The sequence below is a fragment of the Echinops telfairi genome, unplaced genomic scaffold (genome assembly GCF_000313985.2).
Source record: "Echinops telfairi isolate 266 unplaced genomic scaffold, ASM31398v2 ScPeMD7_7407;HRSCAF=8445, whole genome shotgun sequence".
In the NCBI taxonomy this organism is placed as follows: Eukaryota; Metazoa; Chordata; class Mammalia; order Afrosoricida; family Tenrecidae; genus Echinops; species Echinops telfairi.
The window spans coordinates 8925686-8952924 of record NW_022111307.1 but is presented as its reverse complement, the minus strand read 5'-3'; the positions used below and the strand labels follow the sequence as shown (position 1 = coordinate 8952924).

The window sequence follows — 27239 nt, the reverse complement described above, 5'->3', positions numbered from 1 at the left end:
CTTGCACAATTCTGTTAATGTAATCTCCAGCTTCGTTTCTATCACCAAGGCCATATTTCCCAATGATTTTTCCTTATTCTTTGTTTCTTACTTTCACATTCCAATCGTTAAGAATTATCAATGCATCTTAACTGGATGTTTGATCAATTTCAGACTGAAGAAGTTTGTAGAATACAATTTCTTCAAAACCGGCTTTTGTGATTGGTTGATGTATAAATCTGAATAATAGTTGTATTACCTGGATTTCCCTGTATGCAGATAGCTATCACAGATATAATTATATTTCAAGATGAATTGTGACATTTTCTTATTGACAATGAATGTGATATCATTCCTCTTGAATTTGGCATTCCCAATGTAGTAAACCATATGATTGTGTGTTAGTCTGGGTTGTCTAGAGAAACAAATTCATAGACACTCATATGTGTTTAAGAGAGAACTTTATATCAAACAGCAATTGTACATTTAGAAAACATCCCAACCCAGTTCAGATCAAGTCTATAAATCCAATATTATCCCATATGTTGCTACGAGTCCATAAATTTCTCTTTAGATTCATGCAGCCATGCATTGACACCAAGTGCAGGAAGATCACAGGCCAGTGGGTGGAAAGTCTATTGGATCTGTGGGTCTCCATGTGGCTCCTCCATCTCCAGGGCTCTGGCTCTATCAGAATAGCTCAGAGACATCTACAATCCATAGATATGTGAATGGATTTTGGATTCACACTTAATTCTAGTCCCAATCTAAGAATTATTAGCTCGTATGACACAGCCCTGCTTGATGCTCACCCCATGAAGAGATCACTGAAGACCTGGGTGCTACAGAAAGTGTGGTGAAGAAACCAGATGGTGCCCAGCTATTAGAAAGACTAACATCTGGGGTCTTAAAGGCTTGTCTTCAAACAAAAAGCCATCTAAGTGGGACTTCAACTAAGTCCACATGAAAGAAGCACACCAGCCTGCATGATCCAAGGATTATAAATAATAAACCTCAAATCCAAAGGAAGAAATAGTATCAGAGCTTAAATTTTGGACACCCAGTTTGCATAAGGCTCCGGATGACAGTGGAAGTCCCAAATCCATTTGCAGGATCCCCATATGGATTACATCTCCAGTGAATCCCCTCTGACCACAGTCAAGGGATGTGAGTAGCCTTGCTCTCATACAGAACACCTTGTAAAGGTGATTGTGGAGATTTAGTTAGCTTCAAATGTAATACCCTATCATTTGATCTCCCTTCTGATGCATTCTAAAGTTGTTCCAGTTTTTAATATTTGCTGCTTTCTTTTTGATTCATTTTTTTAATGTTTCATCTAGTGGTCATTGATGGGTTTTTTGTTTGTTTGCTTGTATGATTGTGTGTTGTTTTGTATGATTTTCTGTATATGAAATCCAGGATAGGCAGATGTATCAGAAAAGTAAAGACAGGGGAACAGTAGGAGAAGATGGGGAGAAATAGGGAGCTAACAGCAATGAGTATGAGAAGAAAATGTTCTGAAATTGATTGTGATGATGATGACACAAGTCTTCTTAATATGATTGAATAATTAAATTGTATTATATCCGAAGTATATACCAATAAAACTATTTCTTAAACATCCAGTTAGTAAATATTTGGGCACTGTGAGCAATATGGCCCCAGTGACAATTACCCAGGCCCATAGTCGTGCTGTGAAAATAGCTACAGATGACAGTAGCTGTGTGCCAATAAAACTTTATTTAGAGATACTGAATTCTGAATTTCATATCACTGTCATGTGTCACAACACATTCCTTGGTTAAACTAAAAATTTAGTATGTAAATACTTTTCTTAGATCGCAAGACATACAACACACACATTTGGTTCACAGGTTTACTGACCTGTGCTGTGGAAAACAGAGAAAAGGGGCTTCTGGGTAGTTGTGGAATTGATGGATGAAAAAGAAAGGAAGCTACGGAGAGAGGGAGGAAATAGAGACAGGGGGCAGAGAAAAGGAAGGCACACCGAGCGAGGGAGGGACATAAGAAAGAAGGAAGAAGAAAAGAGAGAGAGAGGCAGGAGGAACCCGCTGTGGTGAGAGCATGGGTGGAGAACCCCGAGTCCCCAGGGCTCTGCGGCCTTTCTAAGAACGTCACGGGGTGTTTGTTGTCGTTGCTGCTGATGTTTTTGAGAATGTTCATGGCAATTAAGCCATTTCGGCCTGTACGCATCAGCGGCGTTGAATACAGTCTTCAAGTTGTGCAATTATTCTCATTCTTTTTTCCAATATCAGAAGGTTTGGTGCAAAGACATGTCATGACTAACGTTAATTTTTAAAACGAATCTGAAGCCTCGGTGAATCAATTCGGTAATAGGCAGTGGGATGCACTCCTGACAACAGCCAGAGGGGAAATTCTCTTCTGACATTTACTAGCGCTCCCCCCCCCCTCCCCACCTCACACCCCCACCCTGAGGGGCTGAACTCACTCACAGGGTGCACAACACAGTGAGAGACCTTCCAGATCTCAGCCGGATTGAAGGCAAATGCTCTACAAATCAAATGGCTTTTCCTCGTGGTGCCCGGCAGAAATGAACGGGGTCGCCTGTAGCTCGTGGCGGGTCAGGGGAAAGCTGCGAATGATCCGTGCTTTCCTGCGAGTGCTGTGTCTCGCACAAGGGCAGTCCTTGTCTCCCAGCTCCTCTACAGGCTTGTGTCCCAGGGGTCTGGTTCTGCTTTGGGGTCCACTTCTCCGAGCAGAGGGAGCCCTGGAGACACGTGTGGGACTGCGAACCCCCAGATGTTCCGTGGGGGAAAGACCAGCCGGTCCGCACTGCGCAGATGCGCGGTCTCCAGAGCAGCTCTCCGCTGACCTCTGGGGTCGCTGTCCGTCGGAATTGACTGGAAGACGGTGGGTTGGGTTTGTTCTCTCGGCACAAGGGTGGCTGCAGGCATCAAAGCTCAGGCTCACGGCCATCAACTCAACGCTGGCTCATAAGGACCCCATGGGGCAGCGCACAACTGCCCCTGTGCCTCGTCTCCGGGGCTGGTGGTTCCGGTCGGTCCAGAGGGGTGCCGTGGAGGAAAAGCCTGGAGATCCGCTAGCAAAACATCACTTCTTGAACACGCTGCGGGGCAGGCTTCTGACCCAGCAGGGGTGGCGAGTGCTTGCTGTTGTTGTTTTAGATCTGCGCTATTTGGGGCGTCGGATGTGGCTGAAAGGAACCCTGGTGGCACCGAGGTTAAAGTGCTCGGCTGTGAGCCCAAAGGGCTCGGCCATTTGGGCCCCACCAGGAGGAACACATGGCAGCGTGTGTTTCGTGTTGTCTCTGCTTTTTGTCTGTCTGCACACATCACAGCCCGGGAACACTGTGGGCCCCGCTCCGCCTGACCTACAGGGCAGCGATGAGCCTGAATCCGCTCGCTGGCAAACGGTGGGTGGGCTTTGCATCAGGCTGAAACAACAGAAACCCCCCTGATTCCGGCTATTGTCGCGGGCCCCTCTCGCCCACACTTGTGGCTTTTTTCTCTCTGAGCAGGCTTTGAACCGGGTTCCTTGATCCAAATGTTTCCCCGCATCTGTTTGCAGAGTGCGCAATGGCCACCCTGCCTTCAGAAGGCTCATGTATGAACCGTCCACTTGGGAGGGCGGGGGACGGGAAGTGACAGCCCCGAGTCTCCGGGGGTGGTGGTGGTGGTGGTGGTGGATGAATTCCCCCTGAGGAAGCACACCTTGCACCAACTCACCATCACTGAGTCCATTTTGATTCATAGAGATCCTTCAGGATGAGTGAGAACTTCCCCTGCCCCAGACTGCAAATCTTAGTGGTTATTAGATGCTGCCTCGTCGGTTCCAGCTCAACAACCATATGTCTGTCAGCACAACAGAACAAAACCTTGCCGGGTCCTGTGCCAGCCTCACAATTGTCCTTTGCTAGAGCCCACTGTTACAGCCACTGTGCCCTTCCATCTCATCTCATCTCATCTCGGACGTTCCTCTTTGTTGCTGCGCCTCCACTTTACCAAGTCTGATGTCCTTCTCGGAGCATTCTGGCTTCCTCTAAGACAGATCTATTGGGCAGCCCATGGTACTTTAAATATTCTTCACCAATACTATAGTACAAATGCATACATCTTTATGGGAGTAGAAAGCCTCATCTTTCCCCTGTGGAGCAACTGGTGGTTTTGAACTGCTGACCTTGGGGTTAGTAGCTCAACGTATTACCACTATGGCACCAGGACTCCCTGTGGCACCAGCTAGTCCCATCAACACCATCAACTCTTACTGAGAGAAAACCTCCCAGGGATTCATGCCTTCAGACAGGGAAATGGCATCCCTCCCCTATTGTGGGAGGCCCCAAAAGGTTAGGTTTAAATTGTTTACCTTTTTTCTTTTCTTTTTTTCTAAAAGGAAAGGGAAGCACTTTGAAGGAGGAATTTTTAAGCATCAAAAACAAAAACTAGGGTTTCCCAGTTTAAAGCTCCCTTGGAGAGGAGCTGCCTCAGACTTGTAGTGAGCCCATTCCACCATCTTGTGGACATCAAGGGAAAAAGCAAATTTAGAGCCAAATAATGGTCCTCGTCCTGATTCTGCTTTCTAAATTTGTAATCTACTGACCAAAAAGAAGGTGTTTTCTGGTCAGAGTAAGTTCAAATCTCTATTAGTGTCGCTTGTTAGGAGATACCACGCAATGACTTCAAGCAAAACAACAACACTATAAACACTAAACCTCAAGCCCAATTTCCTAAATCGTCTCCTGTGAGCTCTGGAGGGGCTCTCCTGAGAGGAGAGAGTGCGCCCGGTCCTTGTCAAGGTGAGCTGCCAAGGTCCACCTGCTGATTCCTACTCCGGCCCTTCTTGTCCACACTCGCTGTGTTTACTCGGGCACGTGGGCGGGGAGTGTCCCAGGGACTTGGGGTCTGTCTTCTGCCACATTTTCCAAGAATTCAGCTACCCCAACTGCTGACTTTTCCATTAGCAACCCATTGTGTCACCATGATGCCACCGGGGCTCCTTACTCCTTACGCCAACACCATCATGCTCACACGGAACAGATGCTGTTATCTTTATGGAGCCTAAAGATGAGGTCGGATGCACCAAGTGGTGAAGTGACCTGCCCAAGGTCACCCAGCGCGAGAGCGGCAAAGTCAGCATCACACTCAGGTCTGGCGGACTCAGAAGCCCCTGCCCTCCCACTGGGTGGTGGATCCATCCTGTTTACACACTCACAGGCTGGGGCTGCGACTCTGCACCCATTCTGGCTCTGCTAGGCGCTGCCACCTCTATAGTGCCAACCAGAGTGCAGACCCCATGGCCAAGGGGGATTAAATGGAGAAGACTACGGTAGAGCCAAAGGCAGCTCCTCCTGCTGCCCCAGGGAGCTGTGGGTGGAAGGCACAGAGGGAATATTGTATGGGATTCTGGCTCCAACTCAGCTCCTGACCCACGAGGGGGGCTTGAGCAGGTCCCACTGGGCCCACAGTGAGTGGTCAGTAATCACTGCTGGCTGGTTGACCACAGTGAGTGGCACTGCCTTGGCCTATAAGTGAGAGACCTGGACAGGAGGACATTCTTTAAGGCTTGTCACTTCTTAGAACTCCAAGTCTCTTCCAGGAGTCATGGAGAATGCAAGATAAACAAAGCATTGTTTCTGCAGCTCAGAGCCCGGGGACTACCGGGAACCTGGTGGGGACACACACAGAACAGCAGCTTGTCACCCAAGACACTCCCTAGAAGGAAGGGCCTCGTGTGAAGAACTGTGGGTGCCGCCCCACACAGCACCTCTCTGCTCCTTCGTCCTCTGTGTTAGTCCAGGTTGACTAGAGAAACAAACCCAGAGACACTCAGAGAGCAGTTGTACATGAAGAAAACATCCCAGCCCAGTCCAGATCAAGTCCATACGTCCAATATGACCCCATATGTGGACACTTGTCCTAAAATTCCTCTTTAGACTCACGCAGCCATGCAATGACACCGAATGCAGGAAGATCACAGGCCAGTGGGTGGAAAGTCTTGTGGATCCAGTGGCGGTGGAAGCATCTCAGCACTGGCATGGGTCTCCACGTGGCTCCTCCAGTTCCAGGGCTCTGGCTCTATCTGCGTATCTCCATGTGGCAGGGCGTGAGTGTATCTGGTCTCCAGTGAGCTATTTAGCTCCTTGGTGCCTCCAAATTAGGTCACCAAGCGGCAACCCCTTTGCAAGTTGACACCAGCTCATGTAACAGCCACACCCTCCATCTCCCCCTTTGTTGTCTCTCCTCTTTCCTTTGCCCCGCAGGCAACTCGCCTCCTCTCTTCTCTCTTGTGCCACTCCTGGACCGCTCAAACTTGCTTCACAAGGAGTGAAATCAACTTGGAGATCCGGAGCAGCATTTATAAATGATAGAATGGAAGACCGACCGGGGAAAGGAATAGACTAGAATGGATGTGAGGCCATGTCATATAATTCCTTAAAACTTTGCCTTCATTGTATAGTTTGATTGCTGTACGAGCTGGGTTTGGAGTTTGCCTCTCCCTGTGGGCTGCACTCTAAGCCAGGTGGACCACCTTGCTGTGGATGAAACCGGGCTCCAGCCATCAACGGCCCAGACCGTGGCTCCTGAACTGAGGCAGCTGTGGTGCCGGCTGGGCGACTGACTGCAGGGTGAATGCTGGGGCTTCTCTGTCAGAGGCCCCGCTGATGGTGGGCAGAATCTAGGCCTGGGCCAGGCTGAGATGATGGTTCTTCTTCCCAAGGGCAGGCAGATCACAACCAGCAGGCAGCGAGTGGCCAAGCACTGCAGAGTCCCCATGCTCAGCCCTGTCCCAGCGCTGGCCCTGAAGCCCCAGCTTTCTCTGCAGAGACTCAACATGGGGTCACCATTTCTACCCCTGAGGACTCCATTATCAATGAGTCCTTACATCCCGTTCTGCTTATAAGGAGGGACATCAGACTCCACCTCTCTTTCAGGGAAGAGCATCAGAGAATTCGTGTGCATGTTTCAAACCACCCCCACCCCCACCCCCACCACATCTCCTGGGACTTGGCATCACAGCCAAGGCTAAGATAGGGCCAGCAAGGTCCCCAGGACATACATATATATATTTAACTTTTATTTAAATTAGCCAGAGCCTTTGTTACTCCAACCAAACGGCCTTCATGTTCCAGATCTGGGTCAGAAAGTAGGGTAGCCTACTGATTGAAATTATGATTCAGCTGTGAGTGATTGTTGACAGGATTGATGTTGATAAAATGGACCATTCAGAAGCCGGAAGGGAGGAGCTCACTACCAGCGAGGGAGAAGAACCCAGAGTGGTGTCCTTTGGACTCTGAGATCCCTGAGCATGGCACCTCCTTGACCCAGGAGCCAGCTTTGACACCAGAGAGGTGGCCGAGGAGCAGCAGCAGCATGACCAGGAGGCAGAGCATGAGACAGAGCCATGGACTTCCCAGCCCACAGAGCAAGTAAAGCTGAGTGCTTTTGAGCAGGAGGCGGGATTGTGGAGTGGGGCGCTTCTGGGGAGTCCATTTGGGTTATGGCGTTTATAGTGGAGTTGCATGCCCTCTGGGCATTTATTGGCAGCCCTAGGATAATTTTGTAGCATCATCTGCACAGAGCACATGAGGGCCAGCGACGGTCCTGCTGGCGGGTGCCACTGAACAACTGTATCCTGAGGATTCCGCACTTGAATTGTAACCTGCTAACTGCCCTAGTAAATGGTATAAACATGAACACTGTCTATGGGTTCCAAGTGGTCATTGCTCGATGTGTGGACCCAACAGACAAGTAGAGTAAGTGTGGTGGGAAGAATGGCTCCTGTCAGAACAGGGTTGAGAAGGAAGGAGGGTGGAGGCATGTCTGTCCTGTGCTTTGGGGTCATCCCCCTTAAGAGCTGAAGGAGGTCAGGTGTGGCCACCACCGTTTTCCTCAGATGCAGGTGCTGGGATAATATGTGGCGATAAAAGGAAGGAAGTTATGATATGTGGATAAACTCTGAAAACAGTACGCTAAGTGGAAAAACTAACGGCTACAACATGTATCATTTCACTTACATAAAATGTCCGAAATAGGCAGATCGATGGAAACAGAAAGTAGATGGAGCTAAAAACGGAAAGTGGCTACCAGGCGAGGGGAGGTTTCTTTTGAAGGGGTGGAGGTATTCTAAAACTGTATTTCAGTCCTGGCCACCCATTCTGCAAGATACAAACAAAACGAAAGACTGTTAGACACTGAACCTGGGCTCGTTGCAGGACACGTTCATACCTTCTTGGCTGAGCTATTTCTGACTCAAGGAAAGAGCTCTGGCCCTGGTCCTTCCGAGAAGCAGCTGCAGGGATTTTCCCCTAAGCCCTGGGGGCTTCCCTTCGCCCGGCTTCCCACTGCAGAGGGTCCCTTCCCTCTGCCCACGCCACTGGCACTGCCCGAGCAACCTGTAAACAGCCAGACCGGACGTTGTATCTGACCCTGGGCTGTAGCCCAGGGAACCCTGGGGGCGTGGTGGTTTCAGGTTGAGCTGATAACTTCAAGGGCAGTAGTTCGAAACCAGCAGCTGCTCCACAGGAGAAAGATGAGGCTTTCTACTCCCACAGAGAGTTACAGTCTTGGTGTGAATCTGCCCACTGCGACGGTGGCTGTTTGTTCCTTGTTCCTGTTTACCAAATGCCAGGCCTGCCGCCGCCGCCACCACTGCCACCATGGCCCTGAAAGGCCACCTCCCCATCCGCCACACCCTGCCGTGCCTGGGCCAGGGTGATGTAGTAGTCAAAGCCTCGGTGAAGGTCATGGTGGTGAATTACAACCTGCATGGGGAGCTGGACAAGGGCACCAGGAAACTCGTATCTTTCAACATATCTCAGGCCCAGTCTAAGAACCCCTGGGTGCCGATCGCGATGTTTAAGCACACCATGCCATCACCATCCCTCCGGCTCTATTTAGATGCTGGGGAGCAGTCCTGGTGGGCGTGGAGTCCACGAGCAGGAAGCAGGTCATGGAGCCGTCAACACAATCCCTGGGAAGAATGCGGGATCCCTCGAGAAAGAGGAGCAGGAGAGAAAGCAGCTCTCTCACCCAGCCCACTTGACCCTGGAAGTCGTGCCTGCCTGCTGGTGTGTGTGAAGGGGCGGGGAGGTGCCCTGCCAGGCCCTGGTGCCATGACCTCAGGAGATGAGGGGAAGTACAAGGCAGCTTTGGAAACTAGTGCCCAGGAGTGAGGCTTGGCCTGTGGGACTGAGGGGGTTGGGCCTGACCATCCGGGGTTCCCTTGGCCACAGGGAAGTCCCAGATCCTATCTGTCTCGGGAAACTCTGGACATGGTTCGGTAGTAAAAAGGACCTTTTGTATACCTGTGAGAAAGGGCGCTGGGGGGAGGGGAGCTGCTGCTGAGTGAATACCCTGATTCTATTGTGCCAAAGCAATGTTTTTGTCTTCCAAAAAAAAAAAAAGAGTTACAGTCTTGGAAATCCACAGGGTCAGTTCTACCCTGTCTATAGGGCTGATGTGAGTCTTAATCACATTGATGGCAGTGAGTTTGACTTTTGTGGAGTTTGGGCTGCAGCGTAGCCAGCAGTCGGTACTTTGCAGGGATTGGGTTTGTCAATATTTCCATGCAAATAAAGTTGAGTACAGCTATGCAAATGCAGTGGTGACTATAGCCATGTCTGTGGCCACGGAGAGTGGATTGCTTGCTTTGCGCCACCCCCCTTTCTCCCCCGAAGCCCAACCTTGAAGTTGACAGGTTTTGAGACAGAAAAACAGGAAAAGACACCGCAGAGAGGGAGATAAAGCATCTCCTGAGAGAGCTAACACAGAATGACGAAGGACCGTGACTCTGAAGACAGCCAGAGGCCTGGAAGAGTCCAGGGACTGAGCCCATGGTGGCAGAAAGCAGAGACAAGGGGAGGCCTACACAAAGGACATTGATAGAGGTCTAAACACAGACATATACATATGTAAATATATTTATATGCACCCATATGTAAATGTGGGTGCATAAGCAAATGTGGTGAAGAAAGCTGATGGTGTCCGGCTATCAAAAGATATAGCATCTGGGATCTTAAAGGCTTGAAGATAAACAAGCGGCCATCTAGCTGAGAAGCAACAAAGCCCACATGGAAGAAGCACACCAGCCTGTGTGATCATGAGGTGTGGATGGGATCAGGTGTCAGATATCAAAGACCCAGAACAAAAATTCATATAAATGTGAATGAGGGGGAGTGCAGAGCGGAGACCTAATGCCCATCTGGAGCCAATTGGACATCCCCTTACAGAAGGGTCACAAGGAAGAGACAAGGCAGTCAGGTGCAGTATAGCACCTTTGAAACATACAACTTTCCTCCAGTTCTTTAATGCTTCCTGCTCCCCACTATCATGACACCAATTCTGTCTTACAAATCTGCCTAGACCAGAGCATGTTCACTGTTACAGATCAGAGCTGGAAACACAGGGAATCCAGGACAGATAAACCTCTCAGGACCATCATGAGAATGGCGATACCAGGAGGGGAAGAGGAAGGTGAGGGGAGAAAGGGGAACCAATCACAATAATCTACATATAACCCCCTCCCAGGGGGGCAGACAACTGAAAAGTGGGTGAAGTGAGACATCGGTCAGTGTAAGGCATGGAAAAAAGTAATCATAATTATCAAGGGATCATGAGGGATGGGGGGCGGAATGAGCTGATACCAAGGGATCAAGTAGATAAGAGCTGTACAAGGCCCAATAAAAAAAAAATTTTTTTTAAAGGAGGCCTACAAGGCACAGAGGAGCAGAGAGCTGGCCTGCACCAAGATGGGTAACTTTGCATTCGACCTGCTTCCTGATTAGACTGATCCCGAGCTGTATCCAGTTCCTAAAGAAACCACCTGTTCAGGACAGCTCAGGAGTTCTGTGAGCTGCCAAACCCAAGCAGAGGGGAGAGTAGTGCTGGGGGTGGGAGGGTGGGGGGCGGGGAGAGTGGCGTGTGTCAGAGATGGACCCAGACAGCAGCACAGAGAGTGTCGACATCTGAGCAGATCCCCTAGGTGGATTCAAACCTCCAGCCTTCCAGCTGTTCACCAGGGACTTCCATGTGCCTTTCTGAGATAGTTTATTGTGCCAACCTGACCGATAAACACATGTGGGGTTAATTGAAGGGCAGAGAGATAAATGGCTCAGTGAGCCTCGCTTTTCTAGTTCTCAGGTCTCCTGCCTTCTGGTGGTCAGACCAGGGTACAGCTGCCTTAGCCAGTTCCCCTGCTTCAGCTTGCCAGGCTCACTTCCTGCAAGACATCCCTGAGGAGAAGCCACATGGACCTACCCCGATGCAGCCCTGGGTGCTGGAGCTGCCATGTGGTGACCCCTGCCAGTGCAGAGATGCTTACACATTCACTGACTCGGCTTTCCTCCTGCAGTCAGCATCATTGTGTGTGTTTTGTGAGATGGAGGAGGACTTTGTGGATTTGTGGATTGGTGTCGGACATATGGATTAATGTTGGACTTGTGGACTTGGGCAGCACTGGGTTGAGATGTTTTCTTGCTGTGCACTTACCCTTTATATAAAACTCTCTTACACACATGAGTTTCTGCGGATTTGTTTCTCTAAAGTACTCAGCCTAACACACTTACCCAGGGCAGAGCAGGCCACAGTTAATCTGGGCGCTCACGCTGAGAGAGGAGGCCAGGCAGGGAGTCCCGAGGGCAGAACAGAGAAGGGTGGCTGGTACTTGAGACTGGTCCTTTCTTTCCTTTTGGAAAAGACAGGCGCGGGCGTCCTGGCCTCCGCCCTAGCACTGCGCCTGTACCTAAGGAGGCAGTGGCCCACGTCCGCCCTCCCGTGGGCAACGTAAAAAGTGCAGGTGAACCTTGTCCAGCCAGATGCCAGCTCCAAATGTCACTGTTTTGCTTTAGGGGAAGTGTCTTTAGCCTGGTAGAGAGCACACAGTAAGTTAATACGTAGTGTAGATTTTGACATCCAGCCAGATGACCCTCCCACACCAAACTCACTGCCACTGAGTGGACTCCTCCTCCTAGGGAGAGAATGTGAGCTCCTGGGAGCAGGGACACCGTGGCTCCCTGATGCCCCCTGGGGGGCCACAATCGGGCTCCACAGGGCCCGTGCTCATTAACACTGGCTGTGGGGGTTTGGGTTTTGCCTTTTCCCACAGCCTCATCCCCTTGCCTCCCTCTCTAAAGCTCATTTAAGACTCAAGCCGGACAAAGTCTAGCGTCATTTTTCCCTTCTCCCAGGTTTCAGGGAGCGCCACATTCCCCAGAGTCCACTCTGATAACTGAAACCCATCATTTCTAGCGATTTTTCACTGTCTCGGTCTCTGTGGTCATTTCTGGCTAAGCCTGTGATTCTTAGAAATGACGCCCCGATGACCACATTTTTATTATGAAAGACTAGAATGTAACCCACAAAAGTCCTGTCTACCTCAGAGCAGGTGCAGATGTTTCTGGGCATCGGTTTGCCCCTGGCCCCCGCATGTTGCAGCCGACAAGGTTAGCCGGAAGCGTCGGTGGCCTCCTGGGCCCTGGCTCTCCCAGTCTTTGCTCAGCCTTAGGCTTTACCATGGAGTTGAGTCAAGACTCATGGGTGGGGAGGTCATTACTTTTTTTGAATAGTGGAAAGCACTTTGGAGGGGAAAAATAGAACCAGAAATTCTGAAAATTTTGTTCTTTTTGTTTTGCTTTATGACCTAGAGTCCAAGTGTTTGAAAGCACCCCCGGGCCCCTGTGCACTGAGGGACATTTTCACCCCCTGCATTTCTTGTGAGCTGTTTGCAGAAGATGGCAGGGGCACGGGAGCTGGCACTCCTGGACCTTGTGGGTCCAAAGAAGGGTGTTGACAATGGGCAGTTCTCTTTTTAAATGTCCCCAGCAGCAGGGCAAGCAGTGGATACACCTGCCTCTTTAACTGGACCTGTTTCATAAGTAAGTCCACCCAAAGCAAACACACACACACACACACACACACACACACACACACACACACGGACAAATACTGTGAGGGGGCATCACAAAGCTCTTGGGAAATTCCATCTTCTTTCCACATCCTCTCTCCATGAACTTTCCAAAGGCTCCGCCCTCCTCGTCCTCCTCCAGGAAAGCTGGATTTTGGAATCCTCAACCTCTAGAGCCTGGTTGGTTCCTGTGTTCGCTTCCCTATGTCCCCTCTGTCACCAGGAAAACCTCCTTCCGCAGTGCAGCCTCATCTCAGACGTGCCTCGGGAAATGGGGGGGAGAGCCAGGTGTGGGCCACCTTATTAACAGAGACGAGTGTTGGGGATATTGAAGTTGAACTCTTCCTCCCCCTCGAGAGTGTCTCCCTCTACTCTCCTACTGGGAGCCGTGGGTTTTGTTTCAGGAAGTGAGAGGGGACGTTGGCTTACATGCATCTCTCCAGCCACTTCTAATCTGCCTAAAGAACAGGGAGACAGAGAGTTCTGTGTCCTGCCTTACTCCTCTTCGTCAAACAGCTCTAAGTGAGGAGAATTTGGAGACACTCTGTGAGAGAAAAATGAGGCTGTCTGCTCCCATGAAGACTCGGTCCTGGTGGGGGAACAAGGCACTAACCCACCCAAGGGAAGGGTGTTGTTTATATCTCCACAGGGAAAGAGGGACCAGACTTCAACCCAGTGCTCCAAGATGTGAATGCAACATGCCGACATGAAGCAGGGAACCAATAGAGAGGTCTGAGGGGCCGGCCCCAATCCCAACTACATGGACAGCATCCCTCCCCCAAGAAGAATTCACTTCAGAGGACAGCACTGAAGCTACAGCTCAGGGAGAGGGGCATGTCCCATCAGAGCACACAAGAGCAAATGAACAGGGAAGGAGAGAGAGTGGAGCACATCCTGGCCCACCAAGCCCCTAGGATGATATTCCTGCTCAGAGCAGCCAATGCATAGATAGGATCATAGGGCCAGGCCCACCACGAGACACAATGCCCCTTACTAACCCATAGCACTATGGGGAACAACACTGGAGACACATTTCGGGAATTGTGCCCCATCTGACCCCACCACAGTGAGGTGGAACACTAAGGGAATGAAACAGAACAGCAAGGGGAGCAATTAAGTCCCCAAGGAATACCAAAAATAGACTGTGGGGCCAGGGTGTGGTGGCCCATCAGACTCGACCGGAAAACACTCCTAAAGGTCAACAAATAGACCTGGGACTATTTATAGGCTTTTCTTTTTTCTTTTTTTATTATTGGCTCTTGTTGTTGTTGTTGTTTTGCTTACTTCTGTTGCTTTGTTTTGCTTTTTCTTGTTTTTGTGCATATTATTACCTCTGCAGGTCTATCTAGATAAGATAGGTGGGATAAACAATCCGATGGTTCCAGGGGGGACATGAGAGAGAGGGAGGTGGGGGAAAGGAAGTGGTGCTAACAAACCCAGGGGCAAGGGAACAACAAGTGATCCCAAATCAATTGTGAGGAGGGTGTAGGAGGCCTGGTAGGGCTTGATCAAGGGCAAAGTAACTGAGAGGAATTACTGAAACCCAAATGAAGGCTAAGTATGATAGTGGGACAAGAGGAAAGTAAAAGGAAATAGAGGAAAGAACTAGGAGGCAAAGGGCATTTGTAAAGGTTTAAATATAGACATGTACATATGTAAATATATTTATATTTGATGATAGAGAAACAAATCTATGTACATATATTTATAGTTTTAGTATTAAGGTAGCATATGAACATTTGGCCTCAAATCCTCCCCCAACACAAGAACACTTTGTTCTAATAACCTGGCATTTCACCTTTTCAACATGATCACTGAAGACAAAATGGGTGCATAAGCAAATGTGGTGAAGAAAGCTGATGGTGTCCGGCTATCAAAAGATATAGCATCTTGGATCTTAAAGGCTTGAAGATAAACAAGCGGCCATCTAGCTGAGAAGCAACAAAGCCCACATGGAAGAAGCACACCAGCCTGTGTGATCATGAGGTGTCGATAGGATCAGGTATCAGTCATCAAAGACCCAGAATAAAAAATCTATCAATGTGAATGGGGAGGAGTGCAGAGTAGAGACCCAAAGTCCATCTGTAGGCAATTGGACATCCCCTTACAGAAGGGTCACAAGGAAAAGACGAGCCAGTCAGGGTGCAGTATAACACCAATAAAACATACAACTTTCCTCTAGTTCTTTAATTCTTCTTGCTCCCCACTATCATGACCCCAATTCTACCTTACAAATCTGCCCAGACCAGAGGATGTACACCGGTACAGATAAGAGCTGGAAACACAGGAATCCAGGACAGATAAACCCCTCAGGGCCAATAATGAGAGTGGCGATACCAGAAGGGGAAGAGGAAGGTGGGGGGAGAAAAGGGACCATTACAAGGATCTACATATAACCCCCCTCCCTGGAGGGTGGACAACAGAAAAGTGGGTGAAGGGAGACGTCAGACAGTGTAAGAAATGACAAAATAATAATTTATAAATTATCAAGGGTTCATAAGGGAGTGGGGAGCGGGGAGGGAGGGAAAAAAATGAGAAGCTGATACCAAGGGCTCAAGTAGAAAGCAAATGTGTTTTGAGAATGATGATGGCAACAAATGTACAAATGTGCTTGACACAATGGATGGATGGATTGTGATAAGAGTTGTATGAACCCCCAGTAAAATGATGTTTAAAATAAGTGAATATATAAATTAAAATTAAATGGGAAAAAAAGACTCACAGTCTTGGAAAGCCGTGGAGCAATTCTCCTCTGTTCTACAGGGTCACTTTGAGTCAGCATCTACTCAACAGTACGGATTGGGGTTTGGCTGGGGCTGGGGTAGCTAGAAATGAATCAAGGAGAGTGGAGAGGTTGGTATGTCTGGAGGTCCCAGGGGAGGCAGCAGGTTAGAAGCTCACCCAAGGGATCAGAGCTGGGGCCGGCAGGGGTTTCAGTGTGGCTTGCCAGAGCAGAAATCGATAACAAAAGGAAACTCCCCAGGCAACAGACACGGAAGTGAAAGCCACATTCATTGGTAAACATGCAGACTGATGTGGGCGGCTGGTCCCCAGCACCAGGAGTCTTGAACTATGACTCCAGACAGAGGCAGAAACCCAAGCCATGAGCACAGAGGGGCAGGGAGCAATAGGCTATGTAAGAGGCTGGTCCAGAGGCTGCCATAGCCCAGCAGGAATCACAAGGAGCAGGGGGAGTTGCTCAGCGGCCCTGACTCAATCCCCCTGGACTCTGCAGGAAACCAGAGGGCTCAGCCTGGAAGGTTACAGCCAATGCTCTCCTGGACCCACAAACGAGCCCCACAGCACCTCCTATTGGTGAGAGGAGGCTGTGCCTCTCAGGGTTTTCCACCAAAGGTGACCTGAGGCGGAGCAACAAATCTATTTATTACGGAGGCCGGAGGTGGGTGGCCTAAAGAAACCATATGTTTCCTTCAAGTCTCCAGTTGTCGTTTGCAAAGGCTCTGGAGTTTTGTCCCCAAACAGACTAGGACCTTGGTGGCAGGTTTTCCAGTGATCAGCACCTGGCCTTACGTCCCCAGTTAGGTATATAGCTCAGTTTGAGAAGCACACGGAGGTTCTGTTTCAGACACATCAACATGGGGGTGGCAGAAGCAGGGTCAAGCAGTCACCCAGGAAGCTGAACCCACCAGAGACCTCCTTGGCAAATAGGGTGAGGCAAGGTGGGACAGGGTCTCTGAATTCGGCAGTGAGAGCTTGCTCCGAGAGGCCACGCAGCTTTAGAAGGGGCATGTTTGTGTCTGTAAGCCAAAGCCGAGACCCGTGTCTGCAAAATGTGCTTACATGGTCTCGAATCAACCGAAAGCTTCAATATCTGTGTCTTCACTTAATTTCTAAGCAGGTGCTACTTATACTTGCATTACCAAAACAAGCATTAAAAAAAAAATCATGCAGTGATAATATAGTGGATAATATTTTATCCACTCATACATATTTTATTGAATAAATAAAAACTTTATACAGTTTTTCCATAAACAGCATCCTTAGTTTAATCCCTTGAAAAATACAGCCTCATGTAACCAAGTATGATCTAAAGGTTAACCAGTGTTGACTATGTATGTATACCTATACATATGAACATCTGACCTTCAAAACTGGTTTGATAGTGGCCATATTTGAGATAGCTGTAGATTTTATCAGAGGTAAAGGGGAGGAGGATCTTGCAAACTGAAGTAAGGACTTCGTGTAAAAAATTCTGGTGGTGTTTACCCACTTCAGGAAGTCTATTAAAAGGCACATTTGCTTATCTTTTTCAGAATCAAGCAGGATAATCACACCGCAGTACTTCAAGGGCTTTCATAAACAGCAAAGCTATGGTTTCACAGCTCTAAGAAAATGACATTTGCACTTCCCTGAGAGCAATGAGTTCAAGGGCTTTGAGTTCCATGGCTCGGGGTGTGTGTGTGTGTGTGTGTGTATGTGTACACGCGTGGTGGTGGTGGTGTCCTGAAGTCATTGGAGACTGAGTTAGTTTATTGTGCCAACCTGGCCGATAAACACATGTGGGGTTAACTGAAGGGTGGAGAGATAAATAGCTCCATGAATCTCGCCTTTCTAGTTCTCGGGTCTCTCGCTTTGTGATGGTCGGACCAGGGTGCAGCTGCCTTGCCAGTTCCCTGCTTCAGCTGGCAAGGCTCACTTCCTGCAAGACATCCCTGCAGAGAAACCGCATGAACCTACCCTGATGCTGCCCTGGGTGCTGGAGCACCCGTGTAGAGACCCCTGCCAGCGCTGAGATGCTTACACGCTCACTGATTCAGCTTTCCTCCTGTGGTCGGCATCATTGCCTCTGTTTTGTGAGATGGAGGAGGACTTTGTGGATTGGTGTTGGACATATGGTTTAATGGGTTAATGTTGGACTTGTGGGTTTGGGCAGCACTGGGTTGGGATGTTTTCTTGATGCACACTTAACCTTTATATAAAACTCTCTCTTATACATGAGTTTCTGTGGATTTGTTTCTCTAAAGTACCCAGACTCACACAGAGACCAAAATGTGATGAAAGCTGAGAAGACTCTAATACAATGGTTTTGAAAAAAATACATTAAAATAAACCCTTGGTCACATGCATGAAGCCAAAAAAAATCTGAGATGAGAATATTTTCCAGTTGGTCTTTCAGTGAGTATAGCTCCCTTTGTAGACTAACCTTGGAAACTGGGTTCCCTAACCTCCCCTGCAGTTCCCACCCCATCAAAGACTCTGGGTCTCTGGTCTAGTATGACAGGAGCCCCATGGCTGCCTGCTGGCCCCTCTCTAACATCTGCCTCAGTTCCAGGTGAGTGCCCTCCTCGTTTCCTTGCCTACAAACCCTTCCCCCTTATTCTCCCCTTACCTTCCTGGGGCACAATCACATCCATAAATTCCAGGGCTCCAGGATCCAGAAAAGGCCTGGCCTTTCAACCCACCTCCTGCTGCATCCACATCCCCCTCAGCCAGGGAGCTCTGTCCACTCACTGGACCCACCACGATGCCCTGTCTGCTGAGCCAGGACGGCCCACCCCAACCCCTGCCGCCATGATGCAAGCTAATTTTTCTCTTGAATGGAAATTCAATGGTAAGAACCCCCATTCCTGGCTAGTGCCTGAAAGTGTCGGTCTGATGACTAACAAGATGTCCCTACAATGGCAACCTGTTGTCCTTGTGGCGGATCTTGTGACTTCTGAGACCCTCTATGTGACAGAGTGGAACCGCTCCACAGGGCTCCTGGCAGCAGTCTTTACACCCACCTGTTGCCAGCCTGCTTTCCCCTTCCCTGAGTGCCACTGGGTGGGCTCACGCTGCCCACCTTTTGATGGCCAGCCACCCACAAACCAGGTGTACCACTCAGGCACGTGTTGCTTTCCTCGATGCCTAGCCGCATTGTCTTTCCCTAAAAGCTGGAGAAGTCTCAAACTCACTGCCACCAACTCAATTCTGACCCCATAGCAACCCTATAGATCTACCCCCTATAAGGTAGAACTGAGCCTGTGGGTTTCACAAGGCTGCAACTCTTTCTGGGAATAGAAAGCCTTATCTTTCTCCCACGGAGTGGCTGCTGGTTTCAAACGATTGACCTTGCAGTTAGCGGCCCAATTCATAACCACCAGGTCTTCTAGAACACCAGATCACCTGAATAAGCACACTGTCCCCTAAACCCTGCCATTACTAAGAAGCTCTGTTTCTTGCGTGCCAGGTACACAGGAATTTAACCACCTGCACATGACCACCTGATACAAGACTCCTAGAGCGTCGTTTTCCCTTTGATGCCTCAGGTATGCTGAACTACCTAGCAAGGTGATGTCTAGCTTTCTAGATCCTTACATTTACAGGTGGCGTTCAGAGTTCCCCAGTGATTCTTATTGAAGGACCACCGTGGGCCCCATGACACAGAGGGCTGTCTGAGGGGAGGGTCCGTGTGCACGCTGACTCTTCTTCAGAAGAAGACTGGTGTCCCCTGCAGCTCGGGTGGCTTCCAAAGGCCAGAGATCTCACAGGAGGAGACCAACATGCTAGCAGGGGTCACATTGCTGACCTAAGAGCAGAGCGTCCCAGAAGACAGGCTCAGCCAAGGCAGGGAAGACCCGGCCACAGCCGCATAACTTCACATACATCTCATTTTAAGCAGAGGGTAAAACTTAGGACAGCCATCAGTTGCTTAGTGACGAGCTGAATGAGTCTTAATCAATAAGAGTCGGGGATTTGTTTTAATCATCAGGGTCCCCCAAGGCTTGTTGAACTGTAAAGAACTCCTTGAATGTTTGCTGCGTCGAATTCGGTTACACTGTTTCAGCCAAAAGCTTTGATAAGGCTCCGAGTGAGTAACCCACCAGTCAGTGTGCGTTGAATAAGTGATGGACGGTGTGGTGTTCTGCATGACCACAAAGATTTCTGTTTTCTCCATTTTGCTTTTCTGACCCAAAGACACCAGTCTTTCACACTCAAACAGGCATTTGTATTTGTCTTCAAGCATCAAGGTGTAACCAGAAATCTCATCTGTGGTTTTTCCAGGTTTTACCTGCTTTGAAGCTGGCTCCTTCCTACCATGACATGTTTATGAAAGTGAAATTCACGATTCCCTCGCCACTCATAACAAACAGCTGAGAAGCCAACCACAGGACCCCACTTCGGACATGAAATCAAATTCTATAAAGAGCGCTGACATCATCGGATGAAAATAAAGCCCGCGGGTCACGCAGTTACCGTGTTAGTATTGTTGCTTTTTAAATCCGGCTTCGGAAACAGGATCTCCCCACCTGTTCCTCACGTCGGAGTGAGCTCATTGAAAGAGCCCGGATCTTAGCCTGAAGGACAGGCTCTGTTCTTTCACCCAAAGTGGAGCCACGAGGACCCAAACACCCAGCGGAAGGCGCCTGGGGGAAGGAGGTATCTCTGGGACACGGACCTAAGTCACTAATAAGTAGAAGGGATGCCACCAGGATGACATCTGCCCTTTTCTGCAATGGGCAGCAGGGTTGCGATGGCTACCTTTCCGTTTGTTGTCATGGGGTTTGAATCGCTGGAAACCTCTTCCCTGTAGGGCAAGATAGCTTTTGGACACAAGGCCACCAGACTGTATACTTCTGTCTAGCAAGGGCAGGTCTGGGATTGGGGTGGGGGGGTGTTTCTCCAGGTTTTTGCTCTCTAACAGACCTTTCCAGCTGCGTCTCCCCAGACCTGTCCAATGGAAGAGACCCCAAGCTTCTCTCGAGCCTAGCCTCAACACCAAGAGTTGCAAGTGGTTTAAATAACGGAGGTGAACCCCTCTACCCCCGCTCCTCCCACTGCCTTGCTCAGTGGCTCCTTTGGCCACAGATCTGCGGAAACAAAAGGTGCGCTCGGTGCTCGGCTGCCATGCGCTGGGCAGCAGCGCTGTGGACAGGGCGCCGTTTGCTCTGGAAAAAGGCCAGGGCCTCTTAGCTGGGTGAGTTCACCTGCGCGACCAGGACTGGTCATTTCACGTCTCTGACATCCCCTCTCCTGTCTGTGTAGCAGGAGCGAGGGCCCCCAGTGAGCAGGTCACTGGCCAGCCGGCCAGCCAGCACACCACGCGTGCTTCCTGAGGTTAACCTGGCTCTGCAGAGGTAGGTCAGGCCGGCTTTCCTGGCTGGTCTTGGGGTCTCCAGGCTGCGACGCACGAGAAGTCAGGGTGAGCCTCCGATGAGCCCCCAAACTCAGGTCGGGCCTGCGGTCTGCAGTCTGAAGTGCAGGGGGGAACTGAGAAGCAGGAAGGGAGAGGCCAGGCGGCCAGGGGCCAGGGGGGGTCCTCCGCCAGGGGGTCCCCCGCCCCGCCCCCGTCACACAGACACGGCTCCGGGCACGATCCGCCGGATATGGGTGTAGGACTTCCGGATGGTGACACTGCCGTGGTGGGACACCCCGCGGGGCAGGACGCACTCCTCGGTCAGTTTCTGGGCCTCGGGGTCCCAGCAGAGCACGGTGGCGATGACCTCGTTCTTCTCGTCGCGCCCCCCGGTGATGTAGAGCCGGTTGTTGCAGGGGGCGATGCCGCAGCTGGCGCGCTCGTGGCTGAGCTGGGTCACCAGGCACCAGCTGTCCTCCAAGGGGGTGTAGGCGTACAGCGCGCGCATGGCCCCGCCTAGAGGGACGAGAACATTCGTCTAAGCCCCTCCTCCTGACTAAGGCAGCACTACCTCCCTCTCAAGACAAACAGTAGCTCTGATGGCGCCAGAAAGCCAGGTGGGGGCTCCTGGGGGCAGAGAGACTTTAATGTGGAGACACTCCCCATACCTTTAAAAACGCAGCCAGGTGCTCATCAGGCTTGCCTGATTTACCACAGCTGCCCAAAGATGGCCTGTTCCCTGAGCAAATACCACCTGGGAGGCTGATGGGATCACCTCAGGAGCCCAGTAACTACCATTACTTAATCTGTGACCTTGAACACCAAGACCATAATAGTGGCGCTAAGACAATTAGAAGGCCCACAGGACAGAGGCCTGGGGCATAGAAGCAATCCTGGGTGCTGGCTAGAGATGGGGGCCCATGGGGTTGAGATTAGACTTCTAGCAGACTCACGAAGCTGACCATAAAATAGCCCGCATGAAACAGGAGGCGAGAAAGGAATATGTGTTTTCCTCAATGGCCTCTCATGAACTCTCATTCATCAGAATGATTCAATTCCTGGCAACTCCTGCACCGGTAGTTCTCAACCCTGGCTGCACGATCACATCCTCTGGAGCTGTGAGTAGACATATTTAACTAGACGTATGCGTAAGCATGCATATTTGAACCACTGCCAGTGTCCTCTTCTTGTAAAAACCAGGCGAGCTGCCTTTGAGTCAATCCCGGCTAGCGGAGACCCCAGGGGCTTCAGATGAGAACCACCCTCCCACAGGAATTCGTGGCTCTGACCTTTCTCAAGGTGACCAGCAGGCTTTACTTCTGAGGCACCTCAGGATGGGTTCTCACCACCAGCCTTACCACTTGTACCACCCAGCGGCTCCAAACACGCCCCGGGTGATCCTAATGGCTTGTCCAACCTGAGCACCATGATTCTGAACAGGTATAGGCTGCTGTGAGCTGGCCTGACCAGCATTCCCTCCAGGCTAAATGCAACTCTTCAGAGCCCCAAACCCAACCCACTGCCATCTAGTCCGTCCCAAGGACCCTACAGGACAGAGCTGAGTGGCTCCTGCTGGTTTCCAAGCCTGTACATCTTCCCGAAATCGGACCGCCTCATCTTTCTCCCACCGAGCAACAGGTGGCTTCCCCAGCAGGGCCAGCTACCCTTTATTGAATGCTGATTCCTTGGGTGGTACAAGTCGTTAACATGCTTGGCTGTTAACTAAGAGATCGGAGGCGCGCGTCAGCCCAGAAGTGCCTTGGAATAAAGGCCTGGGGATCTTCCTTTGAAAACCCAGCTATTGAAAATCCTCCGGCTCTCAGTTGCCCTCTGACACACCTGGGGCCCCAGGAGTTAGGACCAACTCAAAAACAACAGGTTTTTATTACACGGGGCACATTTCCACGTATGTGTCCTTGCTAATGCTTACCACACAACACTGTTCCTGGAGCAACCTCTGGCTCTTGCCCCAGGCCACAGCATGCCAAGCTGGTCTGTATAACTCAGCGGGGATGAGCGGGTTTCTCCAAGGCCTGCCCGAACCAATCTCATTTACACCCCACCAACATCACCCAGGAATGTGAGTTCCCAGGAGGGGTTGTCTGATGATCCACGTGCAGGCTGCTCCGGGACTGTGGTGGTTGAAAACGAAACCCCTCCCTCACTTACCGACTACATAGATGCGGTCCCGGAAGCTCACTGCATTGATGCACTTCGCCTCCACTGGCATGGGCGACTTTAAGTTCCACTTATTGGTTGAAGGGTCATAACACTGCGTCTTATCTGTGGCTAGTTTTCCATTGGGCCCTCCCCCGATCACATACAGCTTCTTCTTATGGCTGGTGGCCGCGAAAGAACTGACATGGACAAGAAGGGGCGCAGCCTGCAGAGGCATGGGACATAAGAAGAAGCGGTCAGTCTTGCTGCCCAGAGTGCCGAAGGGGCTCACAGGCCAGAGACCAGAAGCCACAGAGACACGACACTCGTTATCCTTTGTCGAAAGTCCCAAGACCTGTGGACCTGACACCCCTTGAGCCATAGAGAAGATCCAGCCACACATGTCCCACCCTGTCTCCAGGACCTGGGCAGGCTGGAGCCGACTCTGTTGAGGTGTTTCCAAGCTGTTTTCCCAGAGCCCAGCTCTCAGGGGTGGGTGATATGTGGGTACAATCGCTTGTAATGCTGAGGCCAGCCGGTGCTGGAAGAGATGCTTTTTCAAACATTCATTCATTCAAAACCTGTTTGCTGAATGCCTGTTAAACGCCAGGAAGAAAATGGTATCATACCCCAGAAGAAGAGTTGGTAGAAATAAGGCAAGTGGACACTCCTGTTTTCTGTTGCAGACTCTGGGACTGAGTCAGGCTGTGGGTCTACCCTGTGAACTCCAGGACACTGGGCGGAGGGGGTTGCGTGGGCTTTCCAGAGCCTCCTGCCCACTACCTGGTGCTCTTGGATGATGGAGCAACTCTGCAATGGAACTTGGAGATTTGAGAAAACCTTGGGCACATCCCTTACACATGTCCAGGACTCTCGAGAGCATAAATGGCTACTGCTTGGCTGCTAATCGAAAGATTAGCTGTTTAGGCCCACTTCGAGGTGCCTTGGAAAAACTCACTCACTGCCATTGAGTTTTAACACTGACTCATAACAATCCCCTGAGACTGTATCTGTTTACAGGTGTAGAAAACCCAGTCTTGCTCCCTTGGAGTAGCTGGTGGTTTTGAACTGCTGGCCTTGTGGTTAGAAGCCCAACTCATAACCACTCTGCCACCAAGGCCCTTGGAAGAAAGGCCTGACGGTCACTTTTTTTAAAAATCAGGTCTTAACAACCTTATGCGGCACAGCTCTGCTCTGACACACGAGATCACCGTGAGTCAGAATTGACAGCAACTGGTCACATGTGCATGTAGTCTCCACTTACCAACTATCTCATTCTCCAACATTTCCCACGGACAATGATAGTAAAAAGTCTACCATCCAACTGTTCCATGTATTAACAACGTACACCTGGCAGTAATGAGTGCTAAGGTGCCAGGTGAGAGGAACGCTGGCTGTGATGGTTGCAGCTGGGTCTCCACTTGGCTGGACCACAATTCTCAGTTGCATGGCAGTCATGTAATGTTGAAAGCTGGCAGTTACATAATGACATGATTTGGCGGTTACGTAACGATGCCATCATCCTCCACTTTATGATCAGCTGCAGTGACTCTCCATTTTTGCGTAACTCTGGTTTTCTGATACCATCGTGGTTCTTTGGAACCTCGCCCTGTCACTAGTGAGGAGCAGGTGTTCCGCACCTCTCAAGTTGCCCATCTCGGGTGAATGCTGTGGTAAGCTGGCTACTTTGGCGTACGCCTGCAGTGACCATGTTTACACTCTGCGATCTGATTGGGAGAAGGGAACTTGAAACTGGAGAGAGCCTGCCAATGCAGGAAATGAAATCATTTTTCTCTTTTGCTGGCCATGAGATATAACTGAGGTCATGTTGAGGAATTGTTTGGTATGTGATTGGGATCCAATCCCAAGTGATTGGGATCCAACAAGCAGCACAAAGAAGGATGCCTGTGTGTTCAGTGGGGAGAAGGAAAGAGCAGAGGGCGTCTGAGGAGACAGAGTCCCTGGGTCAAGGTAAATGCAGACCACGGGATCTAGGCAGCCAGGTAAGCTTCCTATAGCGTCTACCCAGGATAGGCCAGGAGTCTACACAGAGCCTCACCACGCGGAAGGACGTCATTCTGTGACAGCAACAGCAGTGCTGGCGGGACGTGACGACAAGGAGGGCAGCCACCACCAATGCTCTCAGTGGCAGGGACACCAGAGGCCAGCTGCCACTCTCGGTATATACCTGATTTTTTAAAGCTCTGAGTAAGAAACACAGAGTAACTCATGGGCGTCGTCCCTACCTCCGACCAGCAGTTGTGGAAGGGGTCGTAAGTCTCCACGTTGTTGAGCCTCTGAAGCCCATCAAAACCTCCGATCACATAGACCTTGCCACCCAGCACCACCATCTTATGCCGCCAGCGGCCGATGTTTAAATACTCGATTTGAATCCATTTGTTGATGGAGGAGTTGTATTTCCAGACATCGTGCTGCGTTTCTTTGCCACCTGTGCAAGAGACACAAAGCATTTAAGAAACCGCCCGGATTGTCAGAAATAGAGCTCCTCTTCTACTTTCTCTCATGTTCCCTAAGTGCTAGTCCCACCTGTTGCTAGGTGCTGTAGATGAGCCCAGCACCTGACAACCCTGGAGCCCAAAGCCGGCCCGCCCAGCACCTTCCCGATGGTCAGCTGGATCGGCCACTGTAATCCACCGGGGGTTCCCTGGCTGATTTTCAGAAGTGGATCCCTGGGCCAACTTCCTAGTCTATCTGAGTCTGGAAGCCTCACTGGAACTGGTCAGCACCAGAGCAGCTCACCGCCCCGCTGACACAGGCATGGAATCTGGGCCTCCCGGCGTGCATGAAAGGCAAGGGTTTTATCAAGGTATCTACCCAGGAGCCCTGATGGCTTAGCGGTTATGCCCTGCACTGCTAACTGCAAGGTCAGCAGTCTGAAACCACCAGCCGCCCACAGGAGAAAGGTGGAGCTTTCTATCCCTGTCAAAAGCCCTGGGCTCAGAAACTCACAGGGGCCGTCCCACCGTGTCCTAGAGGGTCACTGTGTGTGCTGGGATGTGGATAAGGGTGGATTCTATCCTGTGACAGGTGACACGGTTGAGCAGAAGTTGGAGCAGGCTTCAGGGAGGTGGGATCTCGGCTAGCTTAGGTGCGTGAGGCCTAGACACAGTGTTTGCCCTAAGGAGGAACGGGAAGTCAGGGTGGACATTTGGGGGCAGGAGTAGGAAGGCCTGGATCAAATGAAGACAACACAGATTTAAGTTTTATTTATGGCTTGCTTCCTTTTGCAAACAGAAATCAAAAATAAAAGCTTGGAAAAATGACCCAAGAAATCAAGAAATGTATCCCTGGGCTATATAAAAATTTAAGTGGGGCTTGTCCTATTTTAAAATAACTAATTGTTGTTATGAGCGTATAAGGCATTCCTCACAGGTCAGCTGAAAGTGAGTGGGTAAATGTTTTCCTCAAGACAACTCCCTTGAGATACAGAAAACACAGAATTCAGCAGGCAGTGACAGACCAACACCAGGGAACCTGACACTTTGGGTGACATTAAGCAAATATTTTACCATCAGTTTGCTTACACTTTCCCGTCAGCCCAGGGCACCACTAACTACTTCAAAGGTGTGCTTTTCAGACTTCTAACAGGCAACCGTGGTAAGGGGCACTGCAGGGGCGCTCCGTGCCACCCACATTGGTCTCGTGGGTGAAAACCAGAGTGGGGTTTCTAGGTCAGCGGCGGAGACATCTTGAATTTTTCTAGTTGTTGCCCAAGAGCACTCTGGAGCTCAGCATATTTACCTTCCCCATACTCAGGCCTCAGCAAATATTAGGGGCTTGGGCAGATTTTTTCTTTGTTTGTTTTGGTTTTTAAAAATCTGATGGAGAAAAATTATGCTGTTTTGTGTGTGTATGTTTACGTGTGTGTGCGTGCGTGCTTGGGGCAGGGGGTTGAGCTGCATCCTTTTCTGTAAATACATGTTCATTTCTTGACCATTTTTCTTCTTTTGTTTGCATTTTTATTTTATTTATTTATTTATTTATTTATTTGATCATTTTACTAGGGGCTCATACAACTCTTATCACAATCCATACACACAGCAATTGTGTAAAGCGCATTTGTACATTCATTACCCTCATCATTCTCAAAACATTTCCTCTCCAC

The 27239-nt window shown here is 50.1% G+C and overlaps 1 protein-coding gene and 1 pseudogene across 1 annotated transcript in view; one reads left to right on the top strand and one right to left on the bottom strand.

Annotated features, from left to right (window-relative positions):
• Positions 1-8635: 8635 nt before the first annotated feature.
• Positions 8636-9151, top strand: LOC101649971 (annotated as a pseudogene).
• Positions 9152-18920: 9769 nt separating this feature from the next.
• KLHL6 (kelch like family member 6) overlaps positions 18921-27239 on the bottom strand; it is a 73265-nt gene continuing 64946 nt past the window's right edge. The window contains exons 5-7 of the mRNA XM_004713455.4: positions 25360-25562; positions 23126-23339; positions 18921-21472 (exon numbers count right to left, since the gene is read on the bottom strand). Of these exons, the coding sequence (XP_004713512.1) occupies positions 21171-21472; positions 23126-23339; positions 25360-25562 (719 nt within the window). The 3' untranslated portion in view covers positions 18921-21170. The remainder of the gene's footprint in view (positions 21473-23125; positions 23340-25359; positions 25563-27239) is intronic.